General features: G+C 39.7%; 2 protein-coding genes and 1 pseudogene across 2 annotated transcripts in view; 1 reads left to right on the top strand and 2 right to left on the bottom strand.

Moving 5' to 3' along the window:
* Greb1l (GREB1 like retinoic acid receptor coactivator) overlaps positions 1–2441 on the top strand; it is a 238693-nt gene extending 236252 nt beyond the window's left edge. Inside the window, exon 33 of the mRNA XM_032885701.1 lies at positions 582–2441. Coding sequence (XP_032741592.1) covers positions 582–745 — 164 coding nt within the window. The 3' untranslated portion in view covers positions 746–2441. The remainder of the gene's footprint in view (positions 1–581) is intronic.
* A 3965-nt stretch (positions 2442–6406) lies between these two features.
* Positions 6407–20831, bottom strand: part of Esco1 (establishment of sister chromatid cohesion N-acetyltransferase 1) — a 51764-nt gene continuing 37339 nt past the window's right edge. The window contains 3 exon segments of the mRNA XM_032885333.1: positions 6407–7717; positions 12560–12747; positions 18981–19124. Of these exon segments, the coding sequence (XP_032741224.1) occupies positions 7570–7717; positions 12560–12747; positions 18981–19124 (480 nt within the window). The 3' untranslated portion in view covers positions 6407–7569.
* LOC116884249 lies at positions 13278–15249 on the bottom strand (annotated as a pseudogene).

The following is a 20831-nucleotide window of genomic DNA, read 5'->3' as shown; positions in this document are numbered from 1 at the left end:
ACAACATAGTATGTACAATTAAAATGAAGTTTACATTGTATATATAGAGCAGAGTGGTTCTCAAGTAGAAGGGGACGTGTCTCAAGAGGTTTTTGGTTGTCACTACTCTATGTGTATGGGGAAAGGGGTGTATTTAGCACACAGTGGGCAGGAAGCTAGGGATACTGCTGAATATTCCACAAAACACAGAAGAACACCCAACACACAGCAAAGTGCTAAGGTTGAGAAACCCTGTTCTAGAAAGACATAAAAAAACACTGGTTTCATCAGTCACTATAAGACGGGAGGGCTGTAATTCAAAGAAACTTCCCTCTATAATCACTTCGTGCTCCTTGAAACTTTTGCAAAACTACTTGGGATAAAATAAATTATCTAGGGGCTGGAGAGACCTGAGTTCAATTTCCAGCAACCATATGGCAGTTAGCAACCATGTATAAAGGGATCCGATGCCCTCTTCTAACATGCAGGCATACATGAAGACAGAGCACTCATACATTAAACTGAAAATGATTTCTCTAGCTGTATGTTGGTTTCCAAAAATAGTAATGTTCTTATCAATTTAATCAACTTCCTCCCCGAAGGTGCTACCCTGTGTGTCATCTGCCAAGACAGAAGCTCCTTACGTCAAACAATTGTTCGCTTAGAGTTAGAAGACGAATGGCAGTTCCGCCTCCGGGATGAGTTTCAAACTGCTAATAGCAGTGATGACAAGCCTCTTTACTTTCTTACTGGACGCCATGTTTGAGTTTTTGAAGAGACAAAAAACAACAAACAAACCCCTATAGGGGGTGGGACAAACAATTATTGGGGATTTTTTTCCTTTAAAGTACAATCACTGTGGAGCAAAGTGCAACATATTTATCTCTTCTCCAAAGAACTCCCCAAATGTGACCAAGGTGTTTGGGGACACTGTCCTTCTTCAGTTCTGCTGACAGGACCCAGGTTCAGGTCAATGCCACAGTGGGCAGTTAGGCAGTTACTTGGGGTGTGGGAGCCCAAGGATATATTCCGGAGAACAAATGTGGGGTCCGCATTGTTTTTCTACCACACTGTGTTGGAGGGCAGGGTACTGACTGTCCACATTAGCCAGCTTGAATGTGTTACATGAGACTCACACCACTGGTGTGGAATGAATTGAAGATTAATACTTGAGGCCTGAACCCTCAGTTTCTCTTCAGATCTGTACTTTGGTACAGTATTACTCAGGGGTCTGAAATGATACAATGTAGAAGATATTTGTATTTAAAAAGAAGTAGCTTGTCTTTCTCCGTGCAGTGTTAGTTTAAGATTTATAATCTTATATGTATTGAAACCTTTGGCAAAATTTCCACAGGAGTTAAAAGTTTACTATTTAAACTGAACAAAAAAATCAGTAAATGCCGAGCAGGCACTGTGTGCATTCATGAAGGTTCTTCTGGGCTTAACTCCTTTGTTTTTCCCATTTCCAGTCTTTAAGCACACCATGCCTAGGAATGTAAACAGTGATGCATTCTGCAGTTACGTTGTACTGTGTTGGTTGAAAGCAAGCAGTTGGCACTTGGAAACCCACACATCACGCTGGGATTCTATTGTGCAGTCCAACTAGCTGGTTTCATCGGCTCAGGCTTAGTATCCTTTAAACAACTCAATGAGTAACAGCTGTGGTGCACTGACACGTAAAAATGAGTGGACTGGAAAACAGAACCATAGACAAGTTTTCCTTATAATTTGATCAAGTGACATTTTCTCTGAAGAATAAGGAAGACTTCATGAAGAGTTTTTTGGACTCATTAAAGTTAGCGGGTAGTGTATGACTAATATCAACAGTAGGAGGCATAAGTTTCTATGTATTTCTAGCCAAATATTTTGATCAGAAACATTTTGAAAGAAATATTCTATCTACAATAATGTATTGGAAGTTTACACTGAAATTGCTCTAGTTTGTGGTGTCTTCAGATTTTTCTCAACCTATGTGTATGATTTTATCTGCAGTTAAAACAGTCACTTTTACTTGAATTTGTCTTAGGACCTGAGACTACTGAGAACCCCAATGAGCCTGTGTTCCTGCAAGTGTTAGATGATGGACTTGGTTATCCAGATAACAAGGACTTTACAGCTAGTCAGAAGATGGAATGTAGTAGATAGAAATGGCCTGCAGATCTCTTGGTTTTAATATAGCTACTTATGATGTTTTAAATGTATTTTAAATGGATAACTCCTTTTAACCCCATTTTTAACTGTCCTTCAAAGAGTACCTTGCCTTATTATATGCTGACTCCTGAGCTTTAATACAGATGATTTTCAGCAAAGAGGTACGTTCCAGGGAAGTTTGATTTAGATATGAATGTATCTAGCTTGTTCCTGTTTTGCTGAAAGGATTCAATGCAGGTAATATCAAGAAAGCCACTGTTTGTGCAATATTCCAATAACACTACGTAAGGTGAATAAAATACTTGAAATAATTCCACAATACTAGGCGGGGCAGAGCCTCTTAGGAGTTCTTACTGACTTCTTTTTGGACTAAGTTACTTTAATGCAGGTACTCCATGTTAGTTAGGGATACAATCTGGAAATTCGAGTGATCATGAACTGTAAATACTGTTTGACTCTGTTCAAGAGAAATGCCAGAATAAAACCAAAAGGCCATCACTCCAATAGCTGAAAAAGCTCAATTTACCTGCCTCTTTGTTTCCAAAGCCTAACTTCATTAAGGTTTGGATCTTTTAAAAATTACCTAAATCAGTGTAATTCTTTAGAGAATGCTAAGTCCGCCTTAAGGACAAAATTGCACAAGCCCAGGCCACCATGATTTGTTAGTTCATTTCTTGGTGTGTTGATTTTTCCTTCTTCCATCCCTGAGCACACTGAGGTAAGGCAGACCTGGTAACTTACCTGCAGACCTGCTGAGCCTTAGCATGCATGACAGTTCACACAGGTTAACATTGAATGTAAACTAAAAACTTAGAAATGCTGTAGTCAAGTTTTGGCTATAATTCATGCAACTGCTTCTTGTGATTGTTACAAAGGGGGCATCTGTGTTACTGTTACTGTAAAACTTTCTTAACCAAAACTTGGTGAATTTCACTCACTAGTCAGTCTACCTCACATTTTGTTTATGATTCTAAGTTGTCTTAAGCTGTGTCTACAGTATGTTCTTGTCCTTTCATTTGGTGAATGTATTAAAATTCCCTCACACTCCTCAGCTATGAAAAAAGTTTGTTTACTTTAAACCAATTTTTCCAAATGTTACAAGGGGAAATGAGTTCCGTGATTGGCAATGTCCAAGAAAAGTCTGGAAATTCTGTTTTCAATCCTTGTATGGCTCTAAAATTCCACTATTTTGGACACTAAGTGAATAGTTGAGTGAAAGCTATTGCTTATCTGAAGCAGCTACATTCACCCAACCGCTACTGGAAAACTGCAGCCTGCCACAGTTACAGATAACAGACCGAAGAGAAAGCAATTGTATTTACTTTGGTGAACCATCAATTATGGGTTTTACTATTAATCTTCGATTTATTTCTGAATTCCATCTATTTTTACCTACTCTTAGAAAAAAAGGTTTCAGCTCTAATATATAAAGAACAGTTATAATAACAGAATTTGAAACAAAACCACGTGTCTAGGCCAAAGGCCATTAGAGCAGCAATAAATATTTTCAAGTCTAAGGACAGGCAGACGAGAAACAGGCTTCCATTATCTGCCCTGGAAAGTCTAACAACATGCCAACTGCTTAGTTCCTGAGACTGTTTCCTTGGAAGCTGTAAGAAAAATGTATGTTTGCATCACTACTGTAGTAGTTGTGTGCGTCGCTACTGTAGTAGTTGATGTGTGCGTCGCTACTGTAGTAGTTGATGTATGCATAACTACTGTAGTAGTTGATGTATGCGTCGCTACTGTAGTAGTTGATATGTGCATCGCTACTGTAGTAGTTGATGTGTGCGTCGCCACTGTAGTAGTTGATGTGTACGTCGCTACTGTAGTAGTTGATGTATGCATAACTACTGTAGTAGTTGATGTGTGCATCGCTACTATAGTAGATGTATGCATAACTACTGTAGTAGTTGATGTGTGCGTCGCTACTGTAGTAGTTGATGTGTGCGTCGCCACTGTAGTAGTTGATGTGTACGTCGCTACTGTAGTAGTTGATGTGTGCGTCGCTACTGTAGTAGTTGATGTGTGCGTCGCTACTGTAGTAGTTGATGTGTGCGTCGCTACTGTAGTAATTGACTCAGCAATCTTAACTCTCAGTAAATAAGCTGTATTCCCACATAACTGGCAAACAACCAATAAACTTCACAGTAGATCTGAATTATGTCTAAGCTCTTGGTAAATGCACTGAGTTCACACTCACATATTATCAGGTGTGATCTTCAATTCTTAAGAAATCATCCACACAATTATGAGCATCATCCATCAAAACTCATAGTCCCTATAACCATGTTTGATACTTTCAGACAGGATGGACAATCTGAGAGCCAAGAACAAAAGTTCCTATAAGCAGCACTAATTTCTTCTGCAATCTGACTATGACTGTTGCCTCTGACACTCCTCGCTTCTCTTCAACTGTGTTTTGGCAGTAGTTTCTGAGGCTGTTTCCTTGGTTTCCATCTCTCTTCTCAGATTCTCTTCTCCTTGCCTGTGCCATTGCAAGTACTCTCAAAGGCTGATGTTCCTCACAGATCTCTAGTTTTCCTTTTCCTACCCCAGGATGACATCTACTAAATCACAAGTAACAGCTAAATCTAAACCTCTCTCAAACTCTAGCTCCACATATACAACTGTGAAGGTGTTGATTCCACTTGGAAGCTTATAACCACCTTAAACCTTGACCAAAACTGAACCTGCCCTTCCCCATCAAATCCTCCCAATCCATATCCTGATTTTCACTCTTAGCTTTCAACTTGTCTACAGAAAGGCAAACGGAAACTCCTGCTTACCCCAGATGCTTTGCCACGATGCACCTCTGTAGTTAGAAACACCTATCAGTGCTTTCATTGTCTTTTCAATACACAGCCATCGCCTCACCTCATCCTATGTTAGAGTTTAGAGTTCAGTATTTCAACATTTTTTATAGACTGCTCAAATAGTTCTTTTAAATTCCAAAGTCTCTTCTTTTAAACCCTATTTGGGGCTGGAGAGATGGCTCAGTGGTTAAGAGCACGGACTACTCTTCCAGAGGTCCTGAGTTCAATTTGCAGCATCCACATGGCAATTCACAACTGTCTGTACCTCTGCTTCCAGAGGATCTGGTTCCCTCACCAACACACATGCAGACAAAACAATGTATAAAAAAATAAGTAAATCTTTAAAAACAAAAAGAAACCTTATTTTATTGGGTTTTCACAATGCAACACTAAACATAGGGTCTCACACGCTCAAATGGTACTATTCTTAGAGAAATACCTAGATATTCAAATTTGAGGGGTTGTGTTATTACTATAATTATTGTTGTAATTGTTGTTGTTATTACTATGAATGTGAAAAGTATCTATAATTTTCCTTCCCAGTAATAACAACATTTAAAGGAACCAATCAGTACTTATCCTGCTCTCCCTTTAGGTCTTTGTCAAGCATGGCCTACTATAATCCAAGTAGTGTTAAGGCTCATATGGAAATGGGATCTGTATTGATGAAATTAACAGTACCAGAGAACTAACACTATCCAAAACTTTCACCATGCTTACAAAATGGACTTAAGGAGAATGAAAATGACTAGAAGAGTCTTAATTCCAAGAAAATTGATAATGTCAAAAGTCAGATCAGGGGCTGAAGAGATGGCTCACCAATTAAGAGCACTTATTCTTGTAGCGAGCCTGCATTCAGTTCCTAGCACAGATATACATACACACACACACACACTCATGTTTACATACACATACATTTCTGTATAAAAAGAAGAAAATACAGAAGTGACGGCCACACATACCTTTAGTTCCAGCATTAATTAACTCAGATCTGAGCTTATGGCCATCCAGGGATATAGCAAAACCCTGTCTTGAAAAAGGGAAGATAATGAGGAGGGGGTGATGAAGATGATGGTAAGGATGGTTGGGGTTGGAAGGAGGAAATTTGGACTGGAGAGAGCTCACAAGGAGCACTTGCTGCTCTTGCGGAACTCCAGAGTTCAGTTCCCTGTCCCTACAGGCAGCTCACAACCATCTTGTAAATCTACTTCCAGAAAATCCAATGCCAGGGCACAAGGCAGGCATGTGGTACACATTCATACCTGCAAGCACTCACACATTCACATAAAGTAAAATGTAAAATCTTTAGAAGAAAAGCTGGATCACTGCTTTTGAGACAGAATAAAAGTAATTATACCCCCACCATTCTACTCATGTAAAGGGTACAGTGTTACAACACTCCATAAATAATAAAAGAACAAACTGATGGGGGGATAAAATGTACATCCAACCATTAATTATAATGTGAGTCAATAAATTTTAATAGGTTCTCAGTGAAGATATGATCATCTCAGCCCATAAAGATGATCTAACTGAAACCACAGTGGCACTTCACTCTTATGCTGTGGTTCTTTCTTTTAAAGTTAATTAAATAAAATATTCATAAAAAATTTGCAAACTAATGAGAAATGCCTTTAAGAAGCCTGTGTTTTAATCTTATTTCAGCCTCAAACCGAAGAAACTCCCTGAAAGGGTACGAACATTCAACACAACATTGTATCAGGTACATTTATCACTTAGAAAAAGCTATCAAGTATTTTATTATTTTATTCTACATTATATACAGGTCATAAAAGGCCACAGCAGTTTTTCAATACATAACCCTTTAAAAGTAGAGGGCACTATGAAGGACAGACAAGTATCAAGATGAAGTCCAGTAATGAGGGTGTATACTCAGTGCAGTATTTCTGAGGAGTAACAATGCAGATACCAACAAGCCATCCACATTTAGTTTACAAGTATGCTACAGTTCTTTGTGACTCTAGTCATTTATGGCTCCACATCAGAGAGCTTCCCCTGCCACCATCAGTGTCACAAACATAAGCAATGGAGACACTTGCTATTATACAAGTTCTTTTACTTGGAGCTCTCCTTTCCTGTGGGGTCTCCTTAGAGTATACTTTAGTAACTTCAAATTCTTAAGTGTGTAATACTGTACTCTCTTTGAATAGTAACTCAAAAGCATTGGTTTTTCACTTTGAAAATACAGTCTTTAAACCTATAACTGGTATCGGTAGATCAATATAAAAAAATACAGTACCAAGCTACACTGGTATATTTCCATATTAAGAACTTCAAAATATACTTATCACTGAGACCATAGTCCTTGCATTAATTTTCAGTCCACTATGAACAATTATCTGCTGCATGTAAACATGTCTAAATAACTATAGATAAAATACAATCATAAATTTCTGTAAAAGATAATAAAATATCTTCTTTAAAAAAACAAAACAATAAGCTATTACTGCATTGTTTCCAATTTTATGAAAATGGAACAACCATATGGTTGTTGCCAGTCCTGAGTTCATTTGTAAAAAAAATGGCCCTAGTTCCTGGATAAAGTCAGCAACCAATTCTTTCTCTTCAAAGATGTCTTCTGGCACAGTAAGCAGGATCGGTATTAGGTGGTATTCTGTCCATTGAGAAAATTATAGACCAGAAACTGACCAGTGCCACAGTACTGTGTTGCAAACAGCTTTCCATCAGGAGTGGGATCTGAGAAAGCAATTTCTTCTTTACTCAAATATGAGCCATAAATAAAGTTACTCCTATTTAAAAAAAAAAAAAAAGAAAAGAAAAGAGGGGTGGGAGAAAATAAGGAAAATTGAAAAATTAATCTTTGTTCATTGAAAGTGAACAACCCATAAAATTCATTTAGACAAGGAAGACATAAGCAATGCTATGTTATTCTAAAAAATACCTGTTCATCTAAAATATTAGTTTGAAGTAGTAAGATTCTTACAAAAGCAGCAATTATAAAACATTTGCCCAACATCTTATCATAAAGTACTCAAAAACTAAGAGATGAAGAACTTCTCCCTCAATCTGAGAATTGCAGTGAAAGACTGAACTGTTTCTCCAATCAGGAAAAAGGGAAATTTGTTCTCACCCCTTCAAAAGAATCACTGACAGTTCTAATCATCATAAACAGGAAAAGAAATAAGCGTCCTGACCAAACAGAAGAAGAACTTGGTCTCTGGCAGAAGATGTGATCTAGTATATAGGAAATCCTGAGAGCTTTACCAAAAGACCTATTAAGATTTAGCTAATCAGACTGGAGAGATGGCTCAGTCATTAAAGACCAGGCTCACAACCAAAAATATAAGATATAATAACTGATTTCAAGGGTTACAATCCGGACTGATATTCAGGAATGAACCGTATTAGTTATCTATCTGAAATCAGAAATCCAAACATGAACCTGGAAAACAACATACCTATAACACCAAGTTGAGCACAATGCTTAGAATCACCAACAGTTGTAAGCTAAAAATATAAAATATTGTCTAAATAAAAACATAATAAGATATCCCATGTTTAAAAATCAAAGATGTTATTACTGTACATACTGACCCACAGCTGTCTTCCTTGGAGGAACTAACAAGCTCATCTTATAATCCAGAGAAATAAAAGGATAATAAAGAATTGAAACTTTTTTTAAAGAAAAAAAAAAAAAAAAAAAAAGAACAAGGCCAAAGGACTATTTCCAAATATGGCACATAAAACTCCAACACTCTAGATGTGTGGGGTACTGACGTAAGCACAGATACACAGGGTGACAAAACAAAGTCCAGAAGGAAACTTCTGCAAGCACGCCCTGGCTGAGCGCAGTTCTTGTAAAGAGTGGTGAGACAGCAGGACATCCGCATGCCAGATGCTTATCTGTGTGGTTACCACTTCTACAATCAAAAAACCAACAGGCCAAAGCCTCAGTGTAAAAACTAAACTAGGGGGCTGGAGAGATAGCTAAGCGGTTAAGAGCACTCACTGCTCTTCCAGAGGTCCTGAGTTCAAATCCCAGCGACCACATGGTGGCTCACAACCATCTGTAATTAGATCTGATGCCCTCTTCTGGTGTGTCTGAAGACAGCTACAGTGTACTTATATATAATAAATTAAAAAACAAAACAAGAAACCTAAACTAGGAACTCTTAGAAGGATAGGCATACATCTTTGGGGCCATGTATTAGACAATGGCTTTTAAAATTTGACAAGATAGACGAAAGAAAAGAGCATGGATATCTCATCAAAATAAGAAGTGTGTGTTGTCAAAGGGCATACCCAGGCATGGTATTATCATCCTAGCATCTCATCCTAGCATCTGGAAAGTGAGGAAAGGATCAAAAGTTTAAGATCATAGCTGAGGCCAAAGGCTTAGTTAGGCCTCATCCCAGTACATGGAAGGCAGACAGATCTCTGTGAGTTCAAGGTCAAGCTGATCTGCACAGCAAGTTCCAAGCCAGATAGGGATACTTAGTAAAAACTTAGTAAAACATAGTAAGACCCTGCTCAATTAGACAAACACTAAATGGTGGAAAATATCTATAAATCATATATATGAAAAGAGACGTGTATTCACAATAAATGGTTGCAACTCAACAAAGAAATGTAAATAAACCAATTTAAGAGCTGACACATTTGAATAGGTTCTTTTCTTTACATGTGTCTGTCTGAGAGAAAAAGATAGAGATGACGACACACTGGTGTCCAGCCTAACCCTCACCTTCACTGTTATGACAGGGTCTCTCACACCAGTGTAGCTAGCTATGTATGGCTGGACGCAAACTCACTATGTAGAACAGGTCAGCCTTAACAAGAGACTCAGCTGCCTCTGCTTCCCAAATGCTGGTGATAAAGGTGTGTGCCACCAGGCTCAGCTTTCCATCTTCCTTTTGAGATACAGTCAGTCTCTAACCCTGGAGCCTGCTGTTTTGCCTACATTGGCTAGCCAAGAGCTCCTGGGGTTCAGGATGTCACTGGCCTCTAGCATTACAAGTGTAGGTCCATGCTACCACATCCTGCTATTACATAGGTGCTGGAAATTTGAACTTAGGTCCTCATGCTTATACAAAAAGAACTTTGCTGAGACATCCACTGCCTCTCAATAGGTTTTTGTTCTAAAAATGATAAAGTGAAGCCCTCAGATATTGCTGGTAGGTTTGTAAAAATGGTGCAGGCACTGTAAGAAAGACTTTGGCAGGTCCTCAAAACATGAAGAGCGTTAGTATTACAAGGTCCCCAAAATTGTACACCTAAGTATACACCTCTCAAAATAGTATACAGTCATATGAACACTTGTATATGTAATAGCAATACTATTTTTTTTTTTTAAAGATTTATTCATTTATTATATATAAGTACACTGTAGCTGTCTTCAGATACACCAGAAGAGGGCATAGATCTCTTTTACAGATGGTTGTGAGCCACCATGTGGTTGCTGGGAATTGAACTCAGGACCCTGGAAGAGTAGTTCGGTGCCTTTAACTGCTGAGCCATCTCTCCAGCCCCAGCAATACTATTCTTAATAGCCAATAACCAGAAACACATCAAATATACAGCTGATAAAAGAACAAACAATTTTACTTTACTCTTTGGCAATCATAAAAAAAGCATTTTCTAAAAATGTTTTTAAAATAGAGTTGGGAAGATAGCTTATTTGGTAATGTACAAGGACAAGGACCTGATTTCAATTACCACAACACACATTTTAAGAAGCCAGGTGTGAGGGTTCATGTTCTTTCGATCCTAGCACTAAATGGTCTACCAGGCAGATCCGACATCGCCGGCTCTTCAGCCTTGCCTTCTTGGTGCATTCTAGGCCAATGAGAGGTTCTGTCTCAGAAAACCAAGATGGACAGCACCTGAGATTGTCCTCTGGTCTCCACAGATATGTACATGCACAAACATACATATATACATGTACACACAAACACACAAAACCCAGCAGACTGGTACATACTACCACACTAAAAAAGCTTGAAAGTATTATATGAAAGAAATCATTCACAAAGATCAAATACTATAGAGTTCCATTAATATGAGATGTTCAGAATAGAAAAATACATTCCTATAGAGATTAGACTGGTGGCTACCAGCAGCTAGAGATGTGAGAAGATGAATCACTGCATGAGTTTGTTTTTGGGATGGAAAGGGTGGTGAGCAGAAATGCTCCAAAATTAGAGCATTAGTGAAAACTTGTATGTTCTGAATACATTAAAACCCTCTGAATGGCAAGTAGATGATTTAAGGTTTAACTCTCAAGCCCACTGGTGACACCTTCAGAGTGTGATACACTAGAAATGGAAGATCCGTCTAAGAAGGACTAGTAAGTGAAAAGGCAGAGGGCTTTTAACAGGGAGCTCATTCACGATCAGCGGAATAATTATAATACTGCTGCTTCAATTGTTTTATGAACAAGAACAACCTATACAGCTTGCTACAAGATTTAAAGGTCAGACAATAAATATTCTTGCTCCCTTAGGACTCGTTTTATTTCATTAGCTTGTTTCCCAGGCTTCGTAAAGAACAGCTCTGAGCTGTTATACATTAACATATACCAGTGAGGAGCTGCACTCCTTGAATCATTAGACTTTCCCCTCTAACAGTAAAAGGTTATTTCAAATATATTCCCATAGGAAACAGCTGATACTCTATAAATAAACAATAAAATAAACTGACGTAAAACAATTTTTAAGCACTACAGATCGAACCTGAGGCCTGGCACTCCGTGAACAAGTGCTCTACCATCTAGCTACCCACTCTGCCCCCAAAATCTCTTAAGGATGATTAATTTTAACCTTCTAAACTTCATCTTTTATCTAAGGAACTTTATTGGAAGAAAAAAATTCCAAATAGTAACAGAAAAATGACATGGAAAAGAATATTAATACTTTAAAAACTTTTTAAAATGTATTATTTTTGTGTGAGTGTGTGTATGTGTGTGTGTGAGAGAGTGAGAGAGAGAGAGAGAGAGAGAGAGAGAGAGAGAGGGAGGGGGGGAGGGGGAGGGAGGAGGGAGGAGAGAGGGAGAGGGAGAGGAGAGGGAGGGAGAGGGAGCAGAGCGCGAGAGAGTGCACAAGAGAGAGAATGCTCGGGGTTGGGGGATTTAGCCAGTGGTAGATTGCCCATAAGGGCACAAGGCCCTGGGTGAGGTCCCCAGTCCGGGGGGGAATATGCTATGTTACAGTGGTTTTGGGGATTGAACTCAGGTCACCAGGCGTTTTTTGGTCAGTACCTTTACCTGCAGAGCCATGCCACTGGCCCAAAATAATATTCTTAAGACAATTTTCTCTGAAAGCTCATTTCCCAAACACTATCCACATTTCTCTGGTTCTGTTTAAAAATCTCCAATAGTGAACACAGGATGAAATATGTCTGTTATATTGCACTAATTGTACAGTTATAATAAAATCAAAGAGGTTTAATAATGTTTCATCTATTATCAAACTTTTTTCCTCTTCAAATTATTCCAAAAGGATATACGGACCTAGTATACTTACACAAAATTTACAATTAATACAAATAAAAGTTACACAGTTACAATTAAGTATCAATCTTTGTATTTGAAAGGCTAAACTACTGCAAATAACTTGAAGAATTACATATGCTACCTTAGGCATTCAATCATGCGAGAAGCTATCTTTTTCCGTCGCATCATGCTGAACACCCAAATTCGACTGATCCCACATATTGCAGGCTCTGGCAATGTTGAGCAGCACCAGGCTTTTTGCCTTTCAAATCGGACTTTTTCTTCTTCTGATCTGATAACTGGAAGTTTCTCTTCTATAACTCGATAGCCCTATAAATATCAGAAATGGGAAGAGATAAAGGTGGCAGTTGTCTAGTGTAAATCCTGCTGATGCATAAACTTTGTCGGACTGCTTAACAAACTACCAGACCACTTAGTGATTTCGGTCTATTTCTGTTCTGACATAACTAGTTATTGACCATATTACTAAGCACATTAAATGAAGAACCATTTTGCCATCAAAAGAGAAGGGGACAGGAATGTATAGTGTCTTTCTCTACCATATGGATTCTAGGTAGAAAAAGTCCATGTTCAGAGCTCAACAGTCATAGTGACTGTTCCTGTACTGTAAAACTCATGAGCTTACCACAACATTAAGAACTGAAGAGTGTGGAGAAAAGGGAAATTAAGAAAGCCCTTTCTCTGGATGGCCTTTCCTTCAGTCTCTGCTCCACACTTTGTCTCCTCATTTCCTCCCTTGAGTATTTTGTTGCCCCTTCTAAGAAGGACTGAGGGATGCACACTTTGGTCTTCCTTCTTGAGCTTCATGTGGTCTGTGAATTACATCTTGGGTAGTCTGAGCTTTTGGGCTAATAGCCACTTATCAGTGAATACATATCATGTGTGTTCTTTTGTGACTGGGTTACCTCACTCAGAATATTTTCCTTTTGGTGGGGGGCAAATGATTTAACGAAACATTGAGGGAAAAACACTTTGGAAAGTGCGCAGAAAAAGGTAGTTAATGTTGAACTGCTTGGAAATGGAACCTCAGGGAGGCTAACCCAATGCACCCTTGGTCAACTTTTGCTTCCTAAATTTCTTGTCTGACTTCTGGTCCCACTGCACATGGAAAGGACAGCTGCAATGAGGGAAGTGCTGACCTGCTGTTCAGAGGGTGCGTGGGGTGTACTCGGGCAGCCTCTGCAGCTTCTTCTCAGCCTTGCTCTCATCTTGCCCTATCACCAAAGAGTGTGAATAGCCTATGGCCACCTGTTCAGAGAAGATGCCATCCAGAGTCTTCACCTCCTGAGCTGCAGTAGAAGACTTGGGCTTGTGGTCCCCATATCCCAATTCCCTGAAGGTTAGCAACAGGCCACTACTGATGGTACTCTCAGTGGCCGTTATGATGATGCTAATCTTCCTGCACACAAAGATATGGATCTGCCAGCCAGAGGTCCTACACTGCTTTAGTGTACAAGGTAGACTCCCGGGAGGAATTGGTGGCCCCCCAGAAAAACAGGCAACCCACTTCACTGACAGTGAAGGAGCAGGTATAGCTGGCATAGATCAGGGTTGCACCATGACCCGGGAAATGAAACAGCTTCACCAGGCGAGGTACCATTTCATCCTTCTGCTTGGCATGACCCAGTGGGCTGTAGCCACCAAATCCCCAGGAAAAGACTGGCTTCTGTGAATCCAGGACCAGTGTGCAGTTAGCGTCACAGACTACATCTCGAACCACCACATTCAGGACAGGAAAGATCCGTCCTTGGTCTTCTTGATGAAGATGGCCACTCTCTAAGGCACCAACTCACAATCATGTTCTGTCATCTGCATGTGGGTGATAAACTTCCCATCTGAGTTGTGTCCCAGCTGGCCATATTCAGGGCACCAGAAGGAACAGAGGTTTCCTTTACAGTCCATCAGCATGCTGAATTCCGTCCTGCAGGCCATGTTGGTAATTGGCTGCCCGTTGTACATCATCTGAGCAGGACTTGGGATAGCATCTGTCTGGTTCCCGAGACCCAGCTGCCCCATCTTATTATCTCCAAAGGCGAACACACAGCCAGTATCTGTCAACACAGGGTGTGGCTGCACCCACATGCTATTAGCACCATCGCCTCATGGCTGAGGGCCTCGATGAGTCTGGGGACACTGAACCTTCTTGGTATCACCATGGCTCAGCTGCCCCTTTTCATTCAACCCCAGCTCCACAGCTTCCTTTCTGTGGTGATGAGAAGGAGACTGTGGGCAGCACATGAACCTGAAACCAGGGTTCGCACCTGGATTCCTGACAAGCACCCATACCTACAGGACCCCCAAAATTCTGACAAAGGTTGCAGTAAGCAGCTTCCTGTTTAGGCACTTCCTTCTGTCCAATCAAGTCACAGTTGGTTGCTTAAAAGATCAAAAGCTGCCCCTTGCATTTAGACCCTTCAATTTTGATGACATCCTGCTTGAGCTCCATAACTGCGGCCACGCTGGACCCCTTGCCTATTGTCAGGAGCCTGGCTGAGCACTTGCTGTTACGGGGTTGGGGTTGTGGTGCGGTTGGGGGTGGGAGGGTGTGGGGGTAAAGGGCGGGCTGAACTCGGCTCCTCCCAGGCGGCCCACTTCTTCCTGGGCATGGTCTCAGGTTGGCTGGAATGATGAGAAACAAAAAAGGGAGTGACTAAGGGGGGACGGGGACCGGGGTTGCTGTCTTCTTCTCTTCCTGGCACAGACAAGGGCTCCAGCCCACTCAACCAGATACCCATTTGCCTAAGAATTTCATGAAAGCATTGTTTTTGATAGCTGAGTGGTATTCCATTGTGTAAATGTACCACATTTTCTGTATCCATTCCTCTGCTGAAGGGCATCTGGTTCTTTCCAGCTTCTGGCTATTATAAATAAGGCTGCTATGAACATAGTGCAGCGTGTGTCTTTGTTGTATGTTGGAGCATCTTTTGGGTATATGCCCTAGAGAGGTATAGCTGGGTCCTCAGGTAGTGCAATGTCCAATTTTCTGAGGAACCTCCAGACTGATTTCCAGAGTGGTTGTACCAGCTTACAATCCCACCAACAATGAAGGAGTGTGCTTTTCTCCACATCCTCTCCAGCATCTGCTGTCACCCACATTTTTGATCTTAGCCATTCTGACTGGTATGAGGTGGAATCTTAGGGTTGTTTTGATTTGCATTCCCCTGATTACTAAGGATGTTGAACATTTCTTTAGGTACTTCTCAACCATTCAATATTCCTCAGTTGAGAATTCTTTGTTTAGCTCTGTACCCCATTTTTTTTCTTTTTTTTTTTCTCTTTCTCTTTTTTCAGAGCTGGGGACCAAACCCAGGGCCTTGTGCTTGCTAGGCAAGCACTCTACCACTGAGCTAAATCCCCAACCCCTGTACCCCATTTTTTAATAGGGTTATTTGGCTCTGCCCTCTATCAGATGTAGGATTGGTAAAGATCTTTTGCCTTACAAATGCTTTGCAATTTTATGAGGTTCCATTTGTCGATTCTTGATATAACATAAGCCATTGGTGTTCTCTGTTCAGGAAATTTTCCCCAGTGCCCATGTATTCAAGGCTCTTCCCCACTTTTCTTCTATTAGTTTGAGTGTATCTGGTTTGATGTAGAGGTCCTTGATCCACTTGGATTTAAGCTTTGTACAGGCGGTAAGAATGGGTCAATTTGCATTCTTCTACATTCTGACCTCCAGTTGAACCAGCACAATTTGTTGAAAATGCTGTCTTTTTTTCCACTGGATGATTTTAGCTCCTTTGTCAAAGAACAAGTGACCATTGGTGTGTGGGTTCATTTCTGGGTCTTCAATTCTATTCCATTGATCTACCTGCCTGTCTCTCTACCAATACCATGCAGTTTTTATCACGATTACTCTGTAATAAAACTTGAGGTCAGGGATAGTGATTCCCCAAGAAGGCCTTTTATTGTTGAGAATAGTTTTTTAAATCTTTTGTTATTCTAAATGAATTTGCAAATTGCTCTTTCTAATTTTATGAAGAATTGAGATGGAATTTTGATGGGGATTGCATTGAATCTGTAGATTGCTTTCAGCAACATGACCATTTTTACTATGTTAATCCTGTCAAACCATGAGCATGGCAGATCTTTCACTCTTCTGAGATCTTTGATTTCTTTCTTCAGAGACTTGAAGTTCTTGTCATACAGATCTTTCACTTGCTTGGCTAGAGTCACACTAAGGTATTTTATATCATTTGTGACTATTGTGAAGGGTGTCATTTCCCTGATTTCTTTTTCAATCTGTTTATTCTTTGAATAGAGGAAGGCTACTGATTTGAGTTAATTTTATATCCAGCCACTTTGCTGAAGTTGTTTATCAGATTTAGGAGTTCTCTGGTAGAATTTTTGGGGTCACTTAAGTATACTACAATATCATCTGCAACTAGTGATATTTTGACTTCTTCCTTTCCAATTTGTACCTTTGACTTCCTTTTGTTGTCTAATTGCTTTGGCTGCCCCACCTGGGGGTCCATCCCATATGCAGACACCAAACCCAGACACTATTGAGGAAGTGCTTGCTGACAGGAGTCTGAGATAGCTGTCTCCTGAGAGGCTCTGCCAGAGCCCGACAAATACAGAAGTGGATGCTCACAGCCAACCATTGGACTGAGCACAGGGTTCCCAATGGAGGAGTTAGAGAAAGGTCTGAACCAGCTGAAGGGGTGGGTTTGCAACTCATAGAAAGAACAACAATATCAAACAACCAGACTCCCCAGAGCTCCCAAGGACTAAACCACAAACCAAAGAATATGTGTGGAGGGATTCATGGCTCCAATTGCATATGTAGCAAAGGATGGTCTTGTAGGACATCAATGGGAAGAGAGACCCTTGGACCTAGGAAGGCTCGATGTCCCAGTGTAGGGAAATGCCAGGGGAGGCGGGAGTGGGTGGGTTGGTAAGGGAGCACCCTCATAAAAAGCAGGGGAGGGAGGATGGGATAGGGGGTTTCCAGTGGGGAAACCGGGAAAGGGGTTAATGTTTGAAATGTAAATAACATATCCAATAAAAAAAAAAGTGTGTACACACACACACACATACACGAAGAAAGCACTGTCTTCCATATTCTGATCGCAATAAATAACTGTAAGCAGAAGTACACATTATTGTGCCAACAGAGTTGTCAAAAAGAACATGATTAGTCTTCCAAGAGGACAAAGCACAAAACTTAAATTAGAAAACAAAAATTAAGAGTGACACATGCAGAGACTGAGAGATAGCTTGGCACTGACTGCTCTTCCAGAGACTCACATGGCAGCTCACAACCATCTGTGACTTCAGTTCCAAGGAATTTATGCCCTCTTCTAGCCCAGAGGAGCACCAGGCATGCACATGATATACAGAGATACATCAAGAAAAAACATAATTTTTAAAATTATGTAAAGTATAATTTGTGTAGACAGTCATGAATGTGGTAAAGATATCAATGCAACAGTAATTATGAACAAAGTACAGCTGAATACACAAGAGTAAGACCTTGGCTGAAATAAAACAGATTTCAGGTCTGGCTCAAGTAAAACTGATTAAGGGTCCAGAAACTTCTGTTCTCTGAGGTTGGTCTTCAGCTCTATGTAAAACTCACTATGTGAACACATCACTGACTGCAATTTGCTTTTTGTATAATTTGCCTCCTAAACACAAACCAACTGCTCACTTAAAGCTGAACTAGAAAAAAGGGACCTATTCAGGGGTGACAAACTCTCTACAGACAGACACATAGACAGTAACTATTTCAGTCACCTCAACAGCTGCTGTCTGCCTTTATAGGATGAAAGCAGTTATATAAAAGTATGAAAACAATTATCGGAGGACTATAACAAACTGTATTTACAAAAGCAGCCACACATGTAATGGCTGCCTGGAAGCTGCCATGCTCCTGCTTTGATGATAATGGACTGAACTTCTGAACCTGTAAGCCAGTCCCAATTAAATATTACCTTGGTCATGGTGTCTGTTCATAGCTATGAATCCCTAACTAAGACAGCATGGTAAAATGTGCTTTTAATCTCAGCACCAGGAAGGCAAAGACAGGAGGATCTCTATGAGTTCAAAGCCAGCCTGGTCTACATGGTGAGTTCTGGAATGGCTAAAGCTACCTATGGAGAGGCTACCTATCAAGACCTTATCTCAATTTAAAAAAAAAAAAAAAAAAAGGTGGAGGGAAGGAGGAAGGGGAAGAAAAAAGGAAGGAAGACAGGAAGGATGGACAGACTAATTCTCACCTATGTATGGTGGTATACACATATAATCCCAGCACTCAGGAGGATTCCAAGTTTGAGGACAGCCTGAGCTACAGAGTGAATTATGAGCCAAGCTGTATTACATAGTGAAACTATGTCTCAACAACAACAAAAAAAAAAGGATAAAAAAAAAATTAGTCCCTACACAAGATACAACTCGACTATTGTGCAGTATAATATATAATTCTTAAATCTATACCTTTATCTAAAATGTACATATATTAGGATACTGTTTAAGATCACATAGTAATAAGTTAATTTAGATAGCAAACTATGTATAAGCACTCTTTAGAAGTCACTTACCCACTGGATATGTTCTGCAATTAGGCAACCAACTACTTTTTTGTCATTAGAAATAAAGAGAAGTGTTTTAGTTCTAGAATAGCACATTAATGGAGCCTGTTGGAAACCGAGATCATTGTCAACCATCTCTCTAATTTCATCAACCTGCCAAGTAAAGAAAAATACTGTTTTTAAACAAAGAAAATATTGTATACAGGTAAAAATTACTCAATATGCTGAATATGTATATACATACATACATACACACACACACACACACACACACACACACACACACACACACACACACACACACACACACACACACACACTGTCTCTCTCTTTCTCTCTCTCTCTAAGAGCTTTTTGTTTTAGGTGTTTTTTGGTTTTGAGATAGCATCTTGTTATCTTGTTATGTACTTCCTTGTTGGCTTAGCCCATGCTAGACCCGAACTAGTGGCGACTCTTCTGCCTTAGCCTCCTAAGTGTTAAATCACATGTGTATACCACCATACCCAGCTTAAAGAGCTATTTTAGACATAAGTACTGATTTTTAACTCTAGAAGCAACTTGGCAAAAAAGGAGAATAGGGGGTTTTATCAAACCTAGCAGTCTAGGAAACAGGATGGGTGGGTAACAGGTAAGAACATTAAGACTCCCATAGTAGCAACACCAAGTGTCTGCAATGGTCAGAACATACTGGAATCTTAGCTAGCAAGCCACTTTTCTTTCCAAGCCTCAACAGTAAAATTAATGGGACAGAGGAAAGAAATTCATGTTTACTATCTAGCAAGCATATGAAAGTGAGACAAGTCAAGAAACTGAACTCATTTTAATCCTATATCCCTTTGAGTATTATAGTTCTTTATTTTGTATGTGGAAGAAGCAAAGTCAAATGTAACATAATCTTATGTCAAGCATTTAAACATCTAGAAAATCATGAGGAACAGAGATTTGAACCTTTAACCCTTAACATGGCATCAAACTGCTTCTCCCAAACTCAAGCTCTTGTAGGCACTAAAAACAATCACAACTCTATATGGGCCTGCACAAATTCTCCAGTGAAAAGAAGATAAGTTGCCAAGATGAGGCACATCCCTTTAATCCCAGTATCTGCAAGGCAGAGGCAGGCAGATTTCTGTTAGTTTGAGGCTAGCCTGGTCTAAACGCAAGTTCCAGGCCAACCAGGCTGCAAAGTGAGACCCTGTCTTGAGGGTCAAGGAGACAGAAGGGGACACAAATTGCAAATGTTCCATCTAATGACCATTCCCATCACTAACCCTAAAATACAAATAATCTCTAGGGTCGTTCAATATTCTCATTTCTGATGCACACACGACAAAGTGCATCCTTTTATCAGTGACGAAAATTCACCCCTCATAGTCTCTGATATCCTATAAGAGTTGGTCCCTAGAGATAGATTGCTCACAGTTCCTTCTATTTTAATTTTAATCCTATTATGAGTTACTAACTAGTAATATAATCAATTGTGGGCTTTCCCTAAGAAGCTTAATTAAATAAACTAATAGTTATTGAAACAATTCTTAGTAAGCAAAATCTGGCTGTCATGTAAGGTACTGTAGCAAAGTTCCTACTGTGTGCTTTTGAATGACATTAGAAATTTTCCATACTTGAATTTCCATTATTCACTTAGTGACTCCTCAAGCATTTGCCTTTATGCAAAGATCAATACTTTAAATATAAGGTAAGATGAACATGCTTTCTGACATTCTATGTATCACTAGGGGCAAATCTGGTGTATGTAACCATCTTACCAGATAAGCAATCTAAAGACATGAAGAGCCACAGAATACATTTCTTATATCAATTAAGACATTAGCTATCTTTTCAAATAATAGTTGTTTGTTTAGC

Source organism: Rattus rattus, chromosome 15 (assembly GCF_011064425.1).
Source record: "Rattus rattus isolate New Zealand chromosome 15, Rrattus_CSIRO_v1, whole genome shotgun sequence".
NCBI classification, from domain to species: Eukaryota; Metazoa; Chordata; class Mammalia; order Rodentia; family Muridae; genus Rattus; species Rattus rattus.
This window is presented reverse-complemented; position numbering and strand designations above follow the sequence as displayed.